This window comes from Patella vulgata, chromosome 2 (assembly GCF_932274485.2).
Source record: "Patella vulgata chromosome 2, xgPatVulg1.2, whole genome shotgun sequence".
In the NCBI taxonomy this organism is placed as follows: Eukaryota; Metazoa; Mollusca; class Gastropoda; family Patellidae; genus Patella; species Patella vulgata.
This window is the reverse complement of record NC_065880.2, coordinates 47,487,428-47,507,971: the sequence shown is the minus strand read 5'-3', so window position 1 is coordinate 47,507,971 and position 20,544 is coordinate 47,487,428. Positions and strand designations below refer to the sequence as shown.

Sequence of the window (20,544 nt, the reverse complement as noted above, 5' to 3'; positions counted from 1 at the left end):
TTTGAATTTCAGTGATTTCCATTAATTTCTTCTGGAGTTATGGCCCTTGTTTCACTTTGTTGCACCTTGTAAATGCTCAAACAACAAAAGTTATCATCCGATCTGTATGAAATTTAAACAAATCATTTAAATTAGTGACACAGACTCAGCAATTTCCAATAATTACGTCTAGAGTTATCACCCTTGTTTAGCTTTGTTGAACCTTGTGAACATCCAATGATGAAAGTTATCATCTGATCTGTACGAAATTTATATGCATCATTTAAATTAGTGAAACGAGGAATCCTATTGAATTTTAGCAATATCAAATTATTACTTGTAGTTATGGCCCTTGTTGAACCTTGTGAACGCTCAAATGATGAAAGTTATCATCCGATCTATATGAAATTTATATGCATCATTAAATTAGTGAAATGAAGAAGCCTATTGAATTTCAGCAATATCTATAAATTATTTCTGTATGAAATGTAAATGCATTATTTGAATTAGTAAACAAAAAACTGGTCGAAGTTTCAACAATTTCTGTAAATTACTTCCAGACTGAAGTCCCTTGTTTCAGTTGTCTGAATGAAGTTGTCTTGTAAATAAATGCCCCCAATTATCTACAAAAGAATAAATGTGCGACAACTCTGGTCGACCGCTCGGACGATTTAGCTGCTGTAGGCGTATGTTTCATTGCCTGGCAACCCATCTTAATATTTTTTGAACCAATATTTTTGTTAAATTAACCCTTTGTCTGAAATATTGACATTTATATTACAAATTTAAAATAGTATGTTAAATAAAAACTGCACATCAACTTTATTGCACATAATATAATTCATGAATATAATGTAACCATTTAAATGAACAAATCGCTTTTATAATATCATTTACCCTCTACTTTGTTCTTGTCTAAAATTACCATTTAAAAATTCAAATTTTGTCACTAAAACATAGAACTAATGGACATATAACACCAAACAAATGCTAAAAATACAGGTATAAAACCAATCAAGTAATGCAGAGGAAGAGAAAGACAGATGGGGACTCATGATATTTAGTTGGAATGCAACTAAACTCAATAGATGGACAGAACTTTATGAGTTCTGGCTTTCCATTAAAAACTATTTATTTAGTTCCTAACATCCTCAAAATACTGTCAACATAAACATAGTTTATTTACAAATTGTGATGTTGCTAGTGATCTTAATACAAAAGTTATTGATGACAGATTATATTTACTTTTTATTAAACATAATAATTGGTTCGAATTGTGTATCTATTATTTGGTGTCTATTTTAGGCCTATACAAACGTTTTTTATGTCAATAACATCCAAAGTATAGCAAAAAGTGACCGACAAGGAAATATATGTTATAGATATGCATATTCTGTGTACATCACATTCAAACTTTAAGTGATTTCCTTAAAAAAAAAAAGATAAAAAGTTGGGATATGATAACATTCAGAATATGCATATATAACATATCTGTCACTTTTGTAATACTTGTCATTAAACAGTATTTAGAAGAATTAGTTCTGGTGGATCTGATATAAGAGAAGAATACATTGATATAACATATAAAACAGTAGTTAATATTGGTGTCTATTTTAGGCCTATACAAACGTTTTTTTATGTCAATAGCATCCAAAGTATAGCAAAAAGTGACCGACAAGGAAATATATGTTATAGATATGCATATTCTGTGTACATCACATTCAAACTTTAAGTGATTTCCTTAAAAAAAAAAAGATAAAAAGTTGGGATATGATAACATTCAGAATATGCATATATAACATATCTGTCACTTTTGTAATACTTGTCATTAAACAGTATTTAGAAGAATTAGTTCTGGTGGATCTGATATAAGAGAAGAATACATTGATATAACATATAAAACAGTAGTTAATATTGTATTAAGTATTATCGTTTGGTAAATATTTAAAAATAACATTAAAATTTGGCTAATTTTGAGGTAGTGTCTTTTGAATTATTAATCAATCTGACCTTAAATAGGCATTTTAACAGATCTTGAGCAAAAAATGATGTAAACAACACTACTTTCTACATTCAATTGATGACTTTATGACATGTACAATCACATTACTTTAATGACCTGACATAATGTTCTAATTCCAAAAATATGATCTAATTTCACACCAAGTGATACACAATGTTAATATGACAAACGCTATATTTACTTACCGGTACAACATTTTGTAAGTTTCTATCTATTCCTGCTAATTCAGATAAACTGATTGTATTTAACACTTTTATGCTTCTTGAGGTAGAATAAAATAATGCTTATTTGTTATAAAATTGAACAGTAATCGATTTGTAACTAGTTTATAAAAAAAAATCTTAAGAATTAATATTTGGACATTCTTTAGGATTTATACATTTTCCAGCATGAAGAACTTTATCTGCTGAACACTGACAGCTTGCTACACAAGGTTTAAAACAGTTCTCACTGACATTTCCTAGAGGTGTATTTAGATTTTCACATGTTCTCGGACAAGCTGGACCACAATCATCAAACATTAAACCACTATCAGCAGGACAATCAAATGCTGCAAAATTACATAAAGTATGATTTTAATAATTATATATATTTTGGAAATAAACAGAATTTTATTAGTATGTACCTACTTTTATCGGTGCAATATCAAACATTACTGGTTTTGGGGGCTTTTTTGTAGAAGTTCAATCAATTTTACAAAATACACTTTTATAACCTGGTTTAGAGAATTGCTAGTAGGTATTAATCTTGATTTTAAGCCACAAGCTTCAGAAAAATTTCCTAGAAATGTTAAATAAGGCCACACCAAATTGGATTTGTTTTCACCAGGAACACCTATTCAAACTTTGCTTATTATTTCTTTACTCGATTGCTCCTCTCAAGAGCTATTGGTTTTAAACAAAACAGAACAAGGTTTATATGTAGCAGTATTTCATATATCACCCTTTTACTATGACTAAACTGCCTAATGCAAGAATTATAGTAAAAGATATTTACCACATAATTTACTGGTTCTCCATTGTGTTTTAATACCAGCTTTAGCACAGACGTGAGCATATGATGCCAAAATATCACATAAACAATTGGGATTCTCCATACAAACACACATATCATATACACATGAGGCAAAGAATGGTTCTGGTGAGACAGCTCGATGACATCTTGAAAATACTTTACTCTGTAACATAAAGTAAATAAAGATACATGCTATTTTACTTGTTGTTTTAAATAATTATACCTTCAATCCTTTTTTTTATAATTTAGTTAAAAATGAGCGTTATTTTCATTCTGTAAATTTGATGGTCACTAAATCAGTATCTAAAAACAAGTGTTAGAAAATCATTCTTTGGGCCCTTGATTGCCAAATCAAATGTTTCAGACAACAATTGTTTGCCAATCAAGGTGCATCTCTTAATTGTGAATTGACCAACAACACACTGTATTTACTGAATAAGCTCAACAAGACTTGCAGTGAACCAAAAGAAAATAAGAAATGAAATATCCATATAATATTATTTATAAGGTATTTTTTATAATCAAATACCTACTAAATAAAAGGAAATTTTTTTGGCAGAATTTAAAGCTTATTTATTCGATTTATTATGTATATTTTGAAGCTATGGGGAAAATTTGTAGTTATGAAAAGATGTATAAAGATAGGTTGCCAGGCAACGAAACATACACCCACAGCAGCTAAATCGTTCACGTGGTCACCATGGGTTGTCGCATATTTATTCTTTTGTAGGTAATTTGGGGCATTTACAAAACAATTTCATATAGATCATATTATAATTTTTATCGTTTGAGGGTTCATAAGGTTCTACAAACTGAAACAAGGGCCTTAAATCTGGAAGCAATTTACAGAAAATTTTGAAATTTGACAGGCTTTTTCGTTTTACTAATTTAAATAATGCATATAAATTTCATACAGATCGGATAATAACTTTTGTCATTCGAACATTCACAAGGTTCACAAAGTAAAACAAAGGGCCATAACTCTAGAAATAATTGACGGAAATTGCTGAAATTCAATAGTTCTCTGTTTCACAAATTTAAATAATGCATATAAATTTCATACATATCGGATGATAACTTTCATCAATCGAGCATTAACATGGTTGAACAACGTGAAACAAGGGCCACAACTCTAGAAGTAATTATTGTAAATTGCTGAAATTCAACAGAATTTGTGATTTCACTAATCTAAATGATGCATATAAATTTCATACAGATCTGATGATAACTTTTAGTGTTTGAGCGTTCACAAGGTTCAACAAAGTGAAACAAAGGCCATAACTCTAGACATAATAAACGGAAATTGCTGAAATTCAATAGGATTCTTCTTTTTACTAATTTAAATGATGCATATAAATTTCATACAGATTGGCAGATAACTTTAGATGTTAGAGCCAATCTGATTAAAATACAGATCTATATTTCGTTACGTTTTTTTTATACTTTCGATGGCCTACACTACATGAAGATCTGATCAGTTGTACTGGGAGGTAGCGTCAGGGGTCATACGAGTGGCTTTTGACCCTATGAAATCAGACATTGATTAATAAATCAGTGTTGACATTTCTAGGGGTTTACTCACAGTTCCATGCAGAGTACGCCAAGAACTCCCCGTAACAGATCGTTATAAAACAAAATTTTGAACTATAAAAAACACAACGAAATAGGATCTATGTTTTAATCAGATTGATGTTAGAGCGTTCACAAGGTTCAACAAATGGAAATTATTGAAATTAAATAGGTTTCTTCATCTAACTAATGTAAACAACATATATCAATTTTAAAACAATCGGATGATAACTTTTGGCGTTAGAGCATTCAGAAGAAATTGTGGACGTCGGACGGACAGACAGGGGCGATGGCAATATATGTCCACATTTCCATTTGGGTGTATAAAAATGGTAAGATTTAATTTTTAATGTAAATAAGTACACTGACCTTGATAACTGCACATTTTGTTGTAGCTAATTTTCGAACTCTGTAACCAACCTTTAAACATGGGTCAATATCCTTCGCATCTTGACAGCTATCTTTATATTGAGTTTTAGCCTGAAATGAAAATGATGATGACATCATTATTTGGATTTCATAATCATTCTTGGCAAATCACATGGCTGACTCATCATTGAGATAAAATACAAGTTACTGTCTCTCAGCGCCAAATATGACCGGCACCCAGTTTGACTAAGTATCAAGTTTGACTCAGATTCCAGTTTGACTCAGTATCCAGTTTGGATCAGTACCTTTTAATTTACAAAATTTTCGACTATAAAGCCAAGTTGGCCTAATGATAATAAGTACAAAAAGAAAATACAACTCCAAATCAAAGATTTATATTAACAATAAACTGCAGGTTTGTTGAAAAGCTTTTTAGCAGAGTGTTTCATAAAGGCTATGATATAAAGTGACATGATAAATGAATTCTTGGATGTCATAAAATTGGTTTCATTTGAAATCAGGGATCCAAATAGATCTGAAACTGATGCTGCTTTACCTGAGTCCTATGCACAAGAAGGAACCGAGCCAAACTAATTCCTTCGTCATAGCTTCATATTGGCAATATCCATAATTCAAAATAAAATCCAGGGAATAATGTATTTTTGATCTGCTAGCATGTGGCATTCTCTATTCTAAATTATTCCTAATAATATAACATAAATTATTAATACATGTTTTACTTACCTTCCAGCTATTACCAAAGACAGCCGGTGAGTTGGTTATTTGACCTAATCTTGTTCTCAGATCATCTTGTGGGAAGCCATTAAAATTTCCACATAAACCACACAATTTTCTCTTCATAGTACCAGGTACACTTAATTCAGCATAACTCTCTCCATTCCATAATAACTATAAATATAAACCAGCGGTTGCCAGGCAAGATACGCCCACATTTTGCAAGAGATGGATAAAGATCAAGTTAAACAAGCCAACAGTGAGGCTGATGTCCCCCGCCGAAATCCCAAAATAAATAAATGATACATATTAATTAATCGCACATTTATTTTTTTAAAAAGTATCAGGCAACCAAACTGATTATGAACAATCGACAAGTTTCATCACTCTCTATCAGATAGAATCAAAGTTATCTTGTCCCAAAGCATTGACCAATGAAACTGCTTAGCTCTGCTTAGCTTTAGTTCGAAATGTTAATCATTAAACTCAGTCAAGACATTCACCCAATGAACATCTACATCAAGTTTAAACATGTTCCAAAGTCTTGACCAATCAAATTGCTTATTGCTCCTTAGCCTAGGCAGAAAATTCTCATCATCGAACTTAGTCAAGGTAATGATATAATGAATCTATACTTGGAGTTTCATCACTCTCACTTAATTAAAACCAAAGTAATCATGCCCCAAAGCATCAACCAATCAGATTGCTTATCTCTGCTTACAGTAAGCAGACAATGTTTATCATTGAACTCCATCAAGGCATTCACCTAATTTATAAAAACCTATGCCATGTATGAACATTCTAGCTCAATTAGAATGAGAGTTATTGGGTTCCAAATTCTTGACCTTGCTTATCACTCTGCTTACCCTGAGCAAAAAATGCTAATTATCGAACTTAGTCAAGGTATTGATGTAATGAAACTATACACTAAGTTTCATCACTATCACTTAATTAGAACTAAAGTTATCATGTCCCAAAGCATCAACCAATCAAATTGCTTATCTCCGCTTACCCAAAGCAGAATATGCCCATCTTCGAACTCCATCAAGGAGGGAATTGACCTAATAAACACCTACACCAAGTTTGAACATTCTAGCTCAATTAGAAGGAGAGTTATTGTGTCCCAAAAAGTGTGACAGACGGATGGACGGACACAACGAGGGGCCATAATCCAGGAAATTATGGTCTGAAATGCACACATATAGAAAGGGATTGAGATATTTGGGATATAAAGATATATTTTAAGTTTCATCAAAATCGGATAAAAATTGTGACTTCTAGAGGGTCCAAAACCTTGGTATTACATAATTTTACACTTTTTGCGTACAAGGAGCGGCCATTTTGTCAAGCGGTTTCGGTCTGATTTTCACAAAATGTATTTAAACGTTTTTTTTATAATAGAATACAAATTGTGACTTCTAGTGGATCCACAAGCTACAAATGCGATTTTTTGAACAATCAGGGGCCATAATCCAGAAAGTTAGGTTCGTATATGCGCGATTATCGAAAGGACATAAGATCTTTGTGATATAAACATAAATTTAACGTTTCCTCAACAACGAATCAAATTTGTGGCCTCAAGAGGGTCCATATAACCTTGATATACCATATATTTACACAATTTGCGTATATTCGAACGGTTTTTAATAATTGTGACCTCTAGAGGGACCACAGGCTAAAAACATGATTTTTCGTACAATCAGGGGCCATAATTCAGGAAATTAAAATCCGATATGCACGACTATCGAAAGGAACCAAGATCTTTGGGTTATAAACATGCATTTCAAGTTTCATCAAAATCAGATGAAAATTGTGACCATAAGCTAAAAACATGATTTTTCGTACAATCCGAGGCCATAATCCAAGAAGTTATGGTCCGATACATGCCAATTGTGACCTGTAGAGTGTCCACAAACAAATTGTGGACGGACGGACAGACAGACAGGGGCAGTGGCATAATACGTCCACATGAAAATGTCAGCATATAAAAATGCATATCTTTGTTAATAAAAATTTGAAACCTTCACTACTTGTTTCAAAGATGTTTCACTGATCATCTACTCAGATGATTGATCAAATAGTTCCATGAAATATGCAGAAACTTATGCCACTTTGTAAAAATACCTGGTACATACAAGTCTAGTGGGTACTCAATTGAATGTTCTTGAATTATATTATCTCAATCCCATGAACAATGACATTCAAATAAACATGAAAATACTGGACAACATATCATGTGCCAACTGTATCACCTGATTGTAATTGTTCTAAGGTAATTTGAACAGTTACAGTCTAAAATCCAGCACACCTCTTTACATTTAGGCCTGTTTTCCATGTACATGTTTTTGCCGATTACATGGGAAAAAATCCCATTATATTTGCATTAGACCAATTTTTTGGCAGCGAAAATGCACATGGAAACACTGCAAAACGTGCACATGGGAAACAGGCCTTATAACCATACTGTATTAGAATTTTAAGACTCAAATTTCTGTATGCACTTTAGAACTGGATTGAAAATAGATACAAATGAAATGAAATGGGGTTTAACGTCCTACTGTTCTGCTCCTAAACTGGGCTAATGAAGACGGGCATATGCCATACAGTGTGCAATGAGGGAAATTAAAGATAATTGATTAACACCAAATATTAATATTTACAATCAATTACAAATTGTTAAAAGGTAGAAATTCATTATCTTTAAAGTAGAACAATAAGTGTGCCCAAAATGACCCTTACATTGATTAATAATATTCTATGTTTGATATAAGTTTTTATTAACTTACCCTCATTCCTATATCTGTATTGAGTAAAACTGTATTACCACTAAGTTCTATTTGTACATGTGGTTCATATAAATATGGTAGCAATACTCTTTCTCCATTGACCTGGTAACAAACAACAAGCAGTTTTAATACAATCGTTAAATACATGAAAACTATTATTAGATATAACATTAAAATAATCTTACAAAAAGTTCAGGAAACACAGCCCTTACCAAGATTAATATTCTTTTTGTTTTGTATATTACAACAGATTTACGTGGCACTACATCTGAAATCAACATTTCTTGTGGAAACCTACAGTGACATAGTTGAAATAAAACAGATACTTACCTGAACTGCATGTTTTTGTAGAAGGTCTATAGTCAAACCAGCAATTTTAACTGTAAAATTTTGAGCCCAGGAAACATCACCAGCAACACCACGATTATCATGTTGTATCTCTACACTGAAAATAAAAAGAAAGAAATGAAGTTTATGTCACATCAGCACCATTGCACTGAAAATATAGTATAGAGGCAAGGTATATTTTTTTTACGATAAACAAAACTGTCTGCATCATAAGCTATGTTCTGCAACATGGCTTTGATTTATATGGAAGTAAAATCATTTCATTCATAAGATTGGGAAGAAACCCAAGCAGATATTCATTGGCTGAGCACAATCATATTTTCCATTTTATAAAACAAAATTCTCTTCATGAAATATGTAATGGTAATTATTCCTCACTTCAATCTCTGACTATTCTTAAAGGTGTAATTTTTTGTTGTTTTTGTTTTGTTTTGGAAAAATGTTTGTATTGTACCTGAAACTATCAGCTTCACAATCAGCAGCCATAATGTATTTACACTGTCCTTGAAAATGTAATGTTGTACCATCAAATGTTCTATAATGTGGATCTCCAAATACTAGACAACTACCAGGCTCTGAAATATAACACACAAAATCAAAATACTAGACGTTTACCAGGCTCTGAAATATAACATACAAAATCAAAATACCAGGCTCTGAAATATAACACACAAAGTCAAAATATTAGACAGCTACCTGGCTCTAAAATATAACACACAAAATCAAATTATTAGACATCCTCCAGGCTCTGAAATATAGCACACACAATCCAAATATTGGGGTACAAAATAATTACCATGCTCTGAAATATTATGTACTCAATTATAACTTCCTACACAGACATTTTAACATAAATCCTAGCTGAACATCAAAACAAGAAAGGATGTCTATTTGCGGAAAATATACACTTGTTCCCCGTACATCATAATGTCATTTCAGTATTATAACAAAATTGATCACTTTTCAGGTGCATGATAATATAGAACTTACTTTGTTCACAGACAGGACAACAATTACCAGGTTTTATAGAAGGCACTTCATTAGGTCGACATTCTGTAGGTAAACAATGTTGACTTGTACATTTAACCTCTCCACCTATACACTGACATTTAGTACATTCATCAACTGTCCATTCTTCACCAGGCTATAATATAAATGTATATTAAAACTGTACACAGGTTCCGATCATTGGTATATGACAATGTACACATTCTACTAGAAGAAAACCAAGTTTATTTAAGAATATCTGTGAATGTGAAAATAGTGAAGTCCTAGTCCCTGTACATGGACCACAGATATATTTAAATTAATGTACATTAAATTCCATCTTGCTTCTGTACAAATTTATTTTCAAAGAAAACAAATGGGAGCCACGCCCTATGACTGGACACCTGGCCCCCCTCCCCCCCATGGCGAGTAGTCATTGTTGCATAGCGACCCATATCAAATTCAGGGCACTACTTTTCAGCAGCAGCCCATAGGGCAGGGAATGATGATATTTTTTCAACCCTTCAAAACGGCTGCATATTGAGGAAAGTAAGTTATTGATTATGAAAGAAGAGTTCAACCTTTGACTAGAAAAGTAGAATAACACGGATCAATCGGGTATGGGATGCACATTTCTGTCCACGATCTTCGTAATAGAATTTGAGTTACTCCGCTGCATTTTACATGATCAATCCCATTGATGGAGCAACCCCTATGCATGATACATTAAAATTTGATTGTATTTGTTAAAGTGAACATTAAAGGTTGTTCTAGTTATCTTAGTTATAGGCCAGAAGCTAGGCCAGATTATTATGACTTTTTGTTCCACCCATCGGCCTTGTGGCTAAAACCATTTTTAAAAATTCAATAAAGTATCCAAGTTACTAAAACGAGGTCCCACTCACGAAAAACCTGCTAACAGATATCCAATTTATTTTCTTAATTTAGGATTTCATTTTGTCGCGGATTCAGCGATAAGGCGTCCTTTCCAGAAAAGACATAATCAGATTTGAGAACCGAGAAAATTAGGTGTTTAGTGCATTTAGACCAAAAAACTACAGGAAAAGTTCTTGAGTTTCACTGAGAAAACCTGCGATAAAGTTATTTCATAAACCAAAGAGTGGATTAAGCTACCCAAGAAAGTCTGGATGATGTTTTATTAAGCACTGGCAGTTGAATAGATGTAGAAAAGTATTTTTAATTCATTGCTTTACATTTAAACTACTGGTGACACTGTATCATCATGTCAAAAATTATTGTAAGCCCTGATGTTACATTAATTTTGTAATATATTTTAGGAAGCCTAGATGATACAAAAAATAGTTACGGGATTGTCATTTATAAGAATAACGTCATGGTTAGTTTGTATGAAACCGAAAATCTTGGTATTTGGGAAATTACAGGTAAAGGTAAACTTACACTAAACGATGTCATTAAATATAGCTATGACAACACTTTTGACTAGGAATGCCTGACTGTGCTATTGCCTGCTTGGTCCATGCATGGGTGTATTTGCGCATGGACCAAGCACTAGCAGGCGATGGCTTAATTCGCCGCCTCACTAAGAACTAGTATATTGACAATGCACAACACTAGTACGCCATTTTTTTATGGATAAAATCAACTGCTGTATCAATTGTTAATAATCATATTGTAAGTTGACACAAGGTCTACTTCAGTATGGTTATATATCCAAATCATACCTCATATCTCCTTCCTACATAGAAACATTCTACTAGTTTCATTGGTTGACAGACACCACAACATGAATCTGGTTGGTTAATAATCTGTTCATTCACACCACAAAATAATGGTGGACAATCTACAGTACTACACTGTTTTAAACCATCCTAAATAAAAACAATAAAAATAAGTCATATGAAGAGTGTGATACAATATCTGATTATTTTTTTTGTAGAGAATTGTGATGATGAGGTATCAAGACTCCATTTTTCCATCAAAATAAGATAAGATTTTAATGTATCTCAACATCCATTTCAATCCACATGCGATTCATATATATAAAATGGTAGGTACATATAAAATAAATAGTAATACTGTATGCATACATATATGATATTAGTTTAAACAATATTTTATTCATTTGAAAAGGATTGAACAACAGGCAAAGCCTATATAAGTTCTTTCCTAATTTAATATTGTTATTAATATTGTTGTCAACAGTCCACCTCATCCCCCAAAATAAAAGTAAGTGGATTACCTTTATATACTGAGTTTTCAATAAGTTTTACAGACCATGTAAATTTACTTCTCTGATAGGCATGTTTTACAATTGAGAGAGAAATGGAGTTTAGCGTATACTGGAAATAAACTAGGTCATTTTGGGACTAACATCGTTCAATTTTATTTCAATAACTTGCTTGCGCATAGGGATCTTTAGCCTTGGGAGGAAACTAGATTTTGCAATAGAACACATTGACAAATGGTACAATTTTATGCATCATTTGCTTGTTACAGACAAGAGTATCCTTGTAAAAATTTGCATATTTTATAAATTTGTGTATTTTTACTTACGTGACATTCACAGTTAACACAAGGATTATCTAATGATAACCAACTATCTCCTTCATTATGGTATTTACCTTCTTGTTCATCAAAACATGCTAAAGAGATAAAAAATAATATAGATCAAATATCAATTAAAAAGAGAGAAGTGGGGATTAAACATCCACTCAACACAAACCAGGCCATTTCGGACCTTATATTTCAATAATTTGCTTGCACCTGGGTCTTTAGCAGCAGGAGGAAACTTGGAGAAATCCCATGAGGTTGGGTAGACTACCCTACAGCTAGATCAAAACCATGCCAATTGACTCATTTGATCTAAAGCATCCCAAATAACAAATAAAACAACAATCATCACATAGTAATTTTTTCAAATGGAGTCTCCTAAAGGAGAAAATTCTGATTGTGATATGTGGAATATCTTATAGTTGAAATCTCTCCATAAAATATTATCAAATGACTGACTTTCTTAAAAATATGCACATGCACAACATATAAAAAATCCCAATGTCCAATCCTCTCTCAATTCTGTACAACTTACATGGACAAGATGAACAGCATTTTCCTTTCTCCTTTATCTGTACATCAGGTGGGCAACTCAATGGCGGACACTGATCCTTCATACATAACCAATTAAAATCATCCTTACATTCACAATAAAAACATGGATCTTCAGGTCGAGGTCGTATTACCATTCCTAGATCAACTCTTGTACAATTTGTTCCAACTAAAATAAATCAGATACAAAAATTACAGATGTGTATCACAGAATAATGTTGAATGATCAGTGGAGAACAGTCATTATTTTACTGAAATACTAACAAATCTAATTTGAGAAATACAAAGTACAACATAAGTTATTAACAAAACAAGAGAAGTGATATAAGGTGTTCTATATCCCACCAATTTGTATACTTACATCCTGCACAAGTAGGACAACAATCACCATTTTGTGATGGTACAAGTTGTTCTGGTGGACAATTAGCTACATTTGGACAAGTTTCCCGTAAACATTGTAAATTACCATCCTAGAAAACATAGAAAAACACATCAAATATAACTATATCTTAACTCATTAATTTAACAATAAAGTCTCAATTAAATAACAGATGTGTGTGATTTTTAATCTTTTATTTTCATAGGAAATGGGTGCAAAGCATGAAGGACAGTAATGTTTCCACCTTCTTCGATTTCCAATTGCCTATTGAATTTTTTTATGTGCTGCCAATGTGCACAAAGGTGAACTATGCATTTTCATACCACCTGTTGTAAAATACTAGCAAATAAATATATCAGTGATGACTCATACCTGGCAACTACATGAATCACACGGATCTCCATTCGGAGTAAATAATTCACCATCACCATAATCACGTCCATTATATTTACATGCTGTATAATAAAAGAAAACAATATATAAGGCAACACAAATAAAATAACTTGTTTCTCGGGCACCGCCCGCACGCAAAATTGGTTGCGCGTGCAGTCTATTTATTAGTCTTGATGAAAAAAAATAAATATGTAACGCCCGCCCGCACATCGACAAGCAAGTCGTAAAAAAAATATCCCGCATGTACCTACATCCGCCATACATGTATATCTATTCAAATGTATTAAAACTGATTCAGATGAACATGCTGTCTTTTTTATCCGAACAATGGCGAAGTTTGGCAGATTTGCCTTTTTTATTGATATCGAAAGAACCTCCATTTTGTATCACGTGATATTAATTACCTCCCCTGATAAACTAGAATTTGATTCGTGTTAAAAGTCATTGGCGACAATATTTCAATCATTCGATCGTAATCGGCTCATTATTGCCGGCTTCAGTCGGTCCTTGTTTGGAAAATCCTATTGATAAAATAATGAACCGTAGAACAGGTTAATTAATTATAGCTAAGAATACGATACGATGACGATAGTCGTCATAATGCATACCTTAGAATCTGGGTCATTATTAGCACATTTACGGTAGTTTCGATAATCCGGAAAATAATAATTGGATTACCGATTTGATGGTTTTACTGACCAGTTGTTAGTTAGATTTAAATAGTCATTCAATATAAACACCGGATAGAACACCGAATATCCTGAGAAACACACCGAATATCCCAAGAAACAGTATTTCCGGCAATCTCCAATACCGATGACACGGTGTGACATGCATTGGTTGGAATTCGGTAAATAATTATAAATAAACCGGCGATACTAGATTTAGTTTTAAATACTGTTTACCATGATTATTATTTTTGATACACCTGGTGAAAGAGGCTTAGTTTTTAAAAATATTGTTGTCTTTATGGAGGGCTATTACATAGTCGTATGGAATTTTATTTTAAACCAATTTCAATTATGTGAATTAAATATGGAAAATTATTTTCCTTTCAGTCAGTGTTCAGTCTCAGTGTTTTAGTAGACTTGATTTTGGGTTTATGTTTTAAGTATGTACAATAAAGTTGAATATAACGGAAAGCAAAAACGTAAACAAGTAATGACTTTCTCATTTAAAAAAAAAAAAAAAAGAAAGACCGCCCTCCCGCCCCAACAATTTTCAGCAATAGCCAAATTTTATTTTGCACCATCAATGAGTAAAAAAAAAAAAGAAACCGCCCTCCCTCCCTACAGTTTCAGCTGTCAGTTGCCCGAGAAACAAGACATTTATTTTGTGTGGCCTAACATTGATCTATTGATCAGATCATACAACATCTAATATATATCTGGTGCAAGCCTATAATTAAACTAATGAAAGCTTCCATCAAAGTTGTCATTGATTTAGAATGGGTTGAAAAATATTTCTTAAAGTATGAAGATACTGGTATGTTATAAAATTAAGTGAACATCAGAATAAGCTAAATCATTTATCAAGTTCAATTCAGATAACTTCTGCTGCATATCAAAGTCAGCTAACTCTTTACCTTATGCAATAGTTGGGCATTTTTTTCTGTAAATTTCTATATATTTCAGTTTTCAAATTTTTGATTGACCAGATACAACCATTTTGGTATTACAGTTGAAATCATTATAGAAAAGCAGCAACAAGAACTTTAAAAAATGTTTGTTATTAGAGGTAAGAAAATCTGGTGATTAGATTTGAATTGGATTTTGTACTTACATGGACATACAGGGCAACACTGACCCGGTACTTGTATAGGATTATAACATGGTACAAAACATTCTAATTCCATGCAAGTTACTAATCCACCATGACATGTACATTTTACACATGGATTATCAGGTAATATCCACGTAGCACCAGTTTTATACTGTATACCCTTATATGTACAACCTATAATACATACGTAAATACCTTATAATAATACATACAAAATACAACCTAAATTACAACCTATACTAAATACATTAAAATAATACATATAACCTAAAAGACAACAAATTAACCAGTAACCAGTGACTATACAGTTTCAATCTGATTAAAATACAGATCTATATTTCGTTTTGTTTTTTTATACTTTCGATGGCCTACACTACATGAAGATCTGACAAGTTATAGCCATAGGTCACGTCAGGGGTCAAAAGACCGACTAATAACCCTTTTGACGTCAGACATTTGATTAACCAATCAGAATTGATGTTACTAGTGGATTACCCACAGTTCCGTGAAAAACACGCCTAAAGCTCGCCGTAACAGACCATTTCATTGGCTAATCCCTGACACCATTCAGAACACCAGTTAAATAACAACTCTTCCAGATCCAAGTGTGGTAAAGACAAGTAAAACGAAATTTTGAACTATAAAAACGAAACGAAATAGGATCTGTGTTTTAACCAGATTGATACAGTTCAATCTATTAGAAGAACAGAACATGTACAGAGGACTTAATAGACCCTTAAATTCCTCAATAGGAGCATGTTGTTCCAACAAGATTTATAAATATAAATGGTGGAATGTGTGGGTGAACACTGAACACTGAACAGCAGCCACAATAATTTGGGAGTATAAAAACAATGATTTCTTGCTTGATGCACGAAATAGTTAAAAAACGACGGAAAGTATCTTAATAAATACATCACATGTTTTATAAAATTCCTACCTTTACACACTGGACAACATTGACCTGGTATCTTCTCTGACATAGCACATGGTAATACTAAACATCTTTCTTCATCACATGCTACATTACCATCCTATCATCAAATATTATTACATTATTAAATATTATTTATATATTAATACATTATTAAATATACTAAACAGCAAAAATAATGTCAGTACGATTTAAAAATCAGAGAGACACTTTAATCAAATCATTCTAGAAAACGACTTACTAAATGGATCAAAGCAATTTTTTATAAACAGTATGTTGACACATTAGTGATTAATTCATCACAATTCCAAGACATTACGAGAAGGTTTAGAGTCTGTACACAGACATCAGTATCTGATGTGTCCACCGCGAGTGTCAATAACAGCAGCACAGCGTCTGTACATGGAGTGGAACAGACGATTGATGAACGCCATTGGCACCTGGAACCACACTCTCAGAAAAGCCTGGCACAATCCATCGGCTGTGTTTTGTATCGGTAAGACGTTATTAAGTCTCCTCTGAATTTCACCCCAATGATGTTCAATTGGGTTTAAGTCCGGACTAAGAGCTGGCCAGTGCATAACGTTGGCACTGTTCTGCTGTAGAAAGTGCCGAGCAACTCTGGTGGTGTGGGCACAGGCGTTGTCATGCTGGAAAACGTTTCGATGACATGCGAAATGTGGCATGACGTGGGGTCTGAGAGCTTGATTCATTTAGCGCACTGCTGTGATGCCGCCTCCTCTCCCTGGATCAAAATTTTGGAACACCACAGGACCCACTCTCTGGTCCAAGCCGATTCCACCCCAAACCATTATGCTTGGACCTCCCCATGAGTCTCGTCCCATGACACATTGGTCAGAATAACACTGGCCACGTCCGACGCCATATTCTGGTCCTGCCAGCTGCAGTTGATACGCAATACCGACTCTCATCTGTGAACTGAACAGTTCTCCATTGCCTGTGTCACCAGTTCTGGTGTTGTTGGGCAAACTGTAGATGTTCACGTCGATGGCGAGGAGTGAGGATCGGTCCATGGTAAGGTCTACGGCAATGGATGTTCTCTCTGGTGAGACATCGGTGCACTGTATCGGTACTGATGGGTCGTCCGTGTGTTCTCGCTGTCTGACGTGCTGTCTCAGATGCCTGTGTGAAGGGATTCTGCACGTGCTGTCGCACAACATGGCGCTGTTGTCGCCTGGTGGTAACCCTTGGTCTACCAGTTCGGGGGCGATCATCTGTGGTGTTGGTGGCCCAAAAGCGTTGCTGAAGCCTGTAGATGGTCCGAACATTGACCTGGATGTGATTGGCAACAGCTTGGGCAGTGTGGCCAGTGTCAAGTCTTCAAAGCGCCTGGTTCCTCTGAGTTGTCGTGAGTCGTGGCATGCTGCTGACGTTGTAGTGTGAATGATTCAACCAGGTATGGGGGTGCATTTTATAGGGTTGGTCCCGGTGAACAGCATGTGCAGCATGAGTTACATGAAAATCATGGAGAACACATTATCATCCAGTAAATCAGGTTGCCTTTTTGAGAACGTTTCCTAGGTTCAATTCTGTGTTTGGGAAGGAGCCTTATTGCTCAGGTAAAGTTGGAGATGTGGTCACAAATATTCAATAAAAACATTTGGCAAGTTTTATGCAATGCGTCTATTCAGAGTAACATACCAACCTGACGTTTCTTTTGCGGCTTAGTATATTATTACATTAATAATAGTATTACATTATTATAAATAGTATTACATTATTAAATAGTATTACACTCTTATCATATATATTATTATAAATATTTACATTCTTATTGTTATATATATCAATCTATTCATTGAGAAATTTATCAAAAGATACAAATCCAATTTCTAACATACCCGACAGTAACATGTTTTACAATCATTTGGTTTAAATGTTTCTCCGTTATCATACAGCTTTCCATCATAGAAACATTGATCACACACAGGACAACATATATCTTGTCTAGGATGACTACAAGTTACACTACATTCTAACTTGGTACACTTTACACGACCAGTCTATAGAAATTATATAATCAAATAATAATTATTTTTCATATCAAATATAGCACTGCATGAAATGAAATGGGTTATCCATATGCGTAATGTTATTAAATTCTATTGCCTTTCTTTTAATTGAAACTGTCAATTTTTGTGCTCTGCCATGTGTCAGATTTGCCAAATATGCTTTTGTCCTGCTACCTCATTCTTCCTATGGATAATTTGGAATAAAACCTTCAATACAAGCAGAATTACGACACAAGAGTATTATTTAGTTTTCAAATAATAAAATAGAATTGATAATACACAGGTTATATAACTTATATTACCTGACATTCACAAATTTGACACGCATCTTCTGGGTGAGGAAATTCTGTGTTGTCATTATATGTCTGTCCCAGAAAATTACAAACTGTAAAATAAAATATTTGCTCATATTAAATACAGGAACTCATTTTAAAACTTGTGATTAAAGTATGTAAAGACATCTATCAGGTACAAGAAATGACATTAACTCCATTTGTTTATAAGTACATACCTGGACAGGATGCACAACATTCATTAGGCTGTTTAATAGGATTACGACATCTTGGTGTTGGACATTGTACATTCTGAGTTAAGACACTACCCCTCTGAAAAAATACAAATTAACTTATACTTAGGCACAAACCAAACTGTGTTCCTATTGCTAGGTTCCCACTGTCGTGCTATGTGTTACGATAGGATTGTACCACGATCTGGTACATTCAGATGCATTTCAATACGATCCACGCGATTGATACGACTGACCACAATATATGGTAAGATCTGATAGGACCACCAAGATTACTCCACAATTAAAACCACAATTTCAACCATAGTGCGAATCATCATAGTGGGGAAATAGCATAAAATAACTATAAAATATCCTAAGGTTTCTTTTCAGAAAAAAATTCTCATCCATATCTTATGAATTGTGCACACCACAATGCCTAGAAATTGCAAATGCTACACAATTCTGATTTACATATCTCAATTATTTAAATGATAATCAAATAATTCAACATGTAACACTGATACTGAAGGCAGATAGAAATAGTCTTTCAGTCAAGTTGTATCCAGGAAAATTCAAATATTACTGTTAAAAAAAACTTAGTAAAATTACTAAATCAAATATCTTACCCTACAAGTACACTGTAAACATGGATCGACATCAGACATGAATCTCTCTCCTTCATCATGTACTTTCCCTTCATATAAACAATCTTTACATTCTGGACAACAACCTGAATCTTTAGCTGAATGTGTACAACTAACAGAACATGGTCTAGCTCCACAATCTACCGTACCTCTCTAAAACAAAATCACAAATAATTTATGCATTTGAATAATTTTGAAATAATAAATCCTTTGTCACTTTTACGAGCTTGGGATGTTTGGGGTGTCGGGTTTTCACAGTAAAAGTAACTATTTGAATATAGGCAGTGAAGCCACAGAGCAAGTTTCATTTAAAATGAGGAGCCATGGTGGTTCAGTGAGTAAGGCATTGGCTCACTTTTCAGGAGGTCTGGGGTTCAATCCCTGTGTTGGCCGAGAAAGTGCCTGAGGATTTTCCAGTGTGGTTTCACCTTGTCAGTGGTGCAGACTTAGGTCCTGGCAAGAAACAATTAGGGTTAATTCATTTGGATGGTATGTAAAACCAAGGTCCAATGAACATATAGACAGTTAGAATTCAAGGCTGTAACTTACAATAATTTATGTGTTTACAATACTATAAACAGGAGCATTTCACCAAAGCACTGATTGGTGCCATGTTGACAGTATCACTGAATAGACCTTAACTTTGAATTGAAGGACTGAATAATATTTAAATGAATACTGCACTTTATAGAGAGAATAAAAGTAATTGTGTAATATATAAAGATAAGTGATTACCTACCTTACATGTACATTCTAAACATTCCTCTGTACGATGATTAAATCTTTCTAGGTGTTGATAAATCTGACCATTATAATCACACTGATCACATGACTTACATCCACATCTATCTACTACAGGATGCTGACAGTCAGATCCTACCGAACATTTCTTCGCTACACAATTTATGTTACCCATCTAAAATATAAAATAATTGATCACGTGATCATATCTAGTCCTGATGGCACAAATCAAATTT

General features: G+C 33.5%; 1 protein-coding gene and 1 long non-coding RNA gene across 2 annotated transcripts in view; one reads left to right on the top strand and one right to left on the bottom strand.

Annotated features, from left to right (window-relative positions):
• Positions 1-782: 782 nt before the first annotated feature.
• LOC126811901 (kielin/chordin-like protein) lies at positions 783-14,045 on the bottom strand. The gene is made up of 14 exons (XM_050537943.2): positions 13,918-14,045; positions 13,646-13,728; positions 13,256-13,364; positions 12,878-13,063; positions 12,346-12,434; positions 11,514-11,660; positions 9,814-9,967; positions 9,278-9,398; positions 8,806-8,920; positions 8,476-8,577; positions 5,699-5,863; positions 4,955-5,065; positions 2,999-3,179; positions 783-2,552 (listed from the first exon to the last, which is right to left on the bottom strand). Exons 1-14 carry the CDS (start codon positions 13,928-13,930, stop codon positions 2,344-2,346), a joined length of 1,785 nt encoding a protein of 594 aa, XP_050393900.1. The 5' UTR covers positions 13,931-14,045; the 3' UTR covers positions 783-2,343.
• Positions 14,046-14,379: 334 nt separating this feature from the next.
• The window catches only part of LOC130010872 (uncharacterized), a 29,293-nt gene continuing 23,128 nt past the window's right edge, over positions 14,380-20,544 (top strand). Inside the window, exons 1-2 of the long non-coding RNA XR_008786167.1 lie at positions 14,380-14,516; positions 15,301-15,403. This is a non-coding gene — a long non-coding RNA (uncharacterized LOC130010872). The remainder of the gene's footprint in view (positions 14,517-15,300; positions 15,404-20,544) is intronic.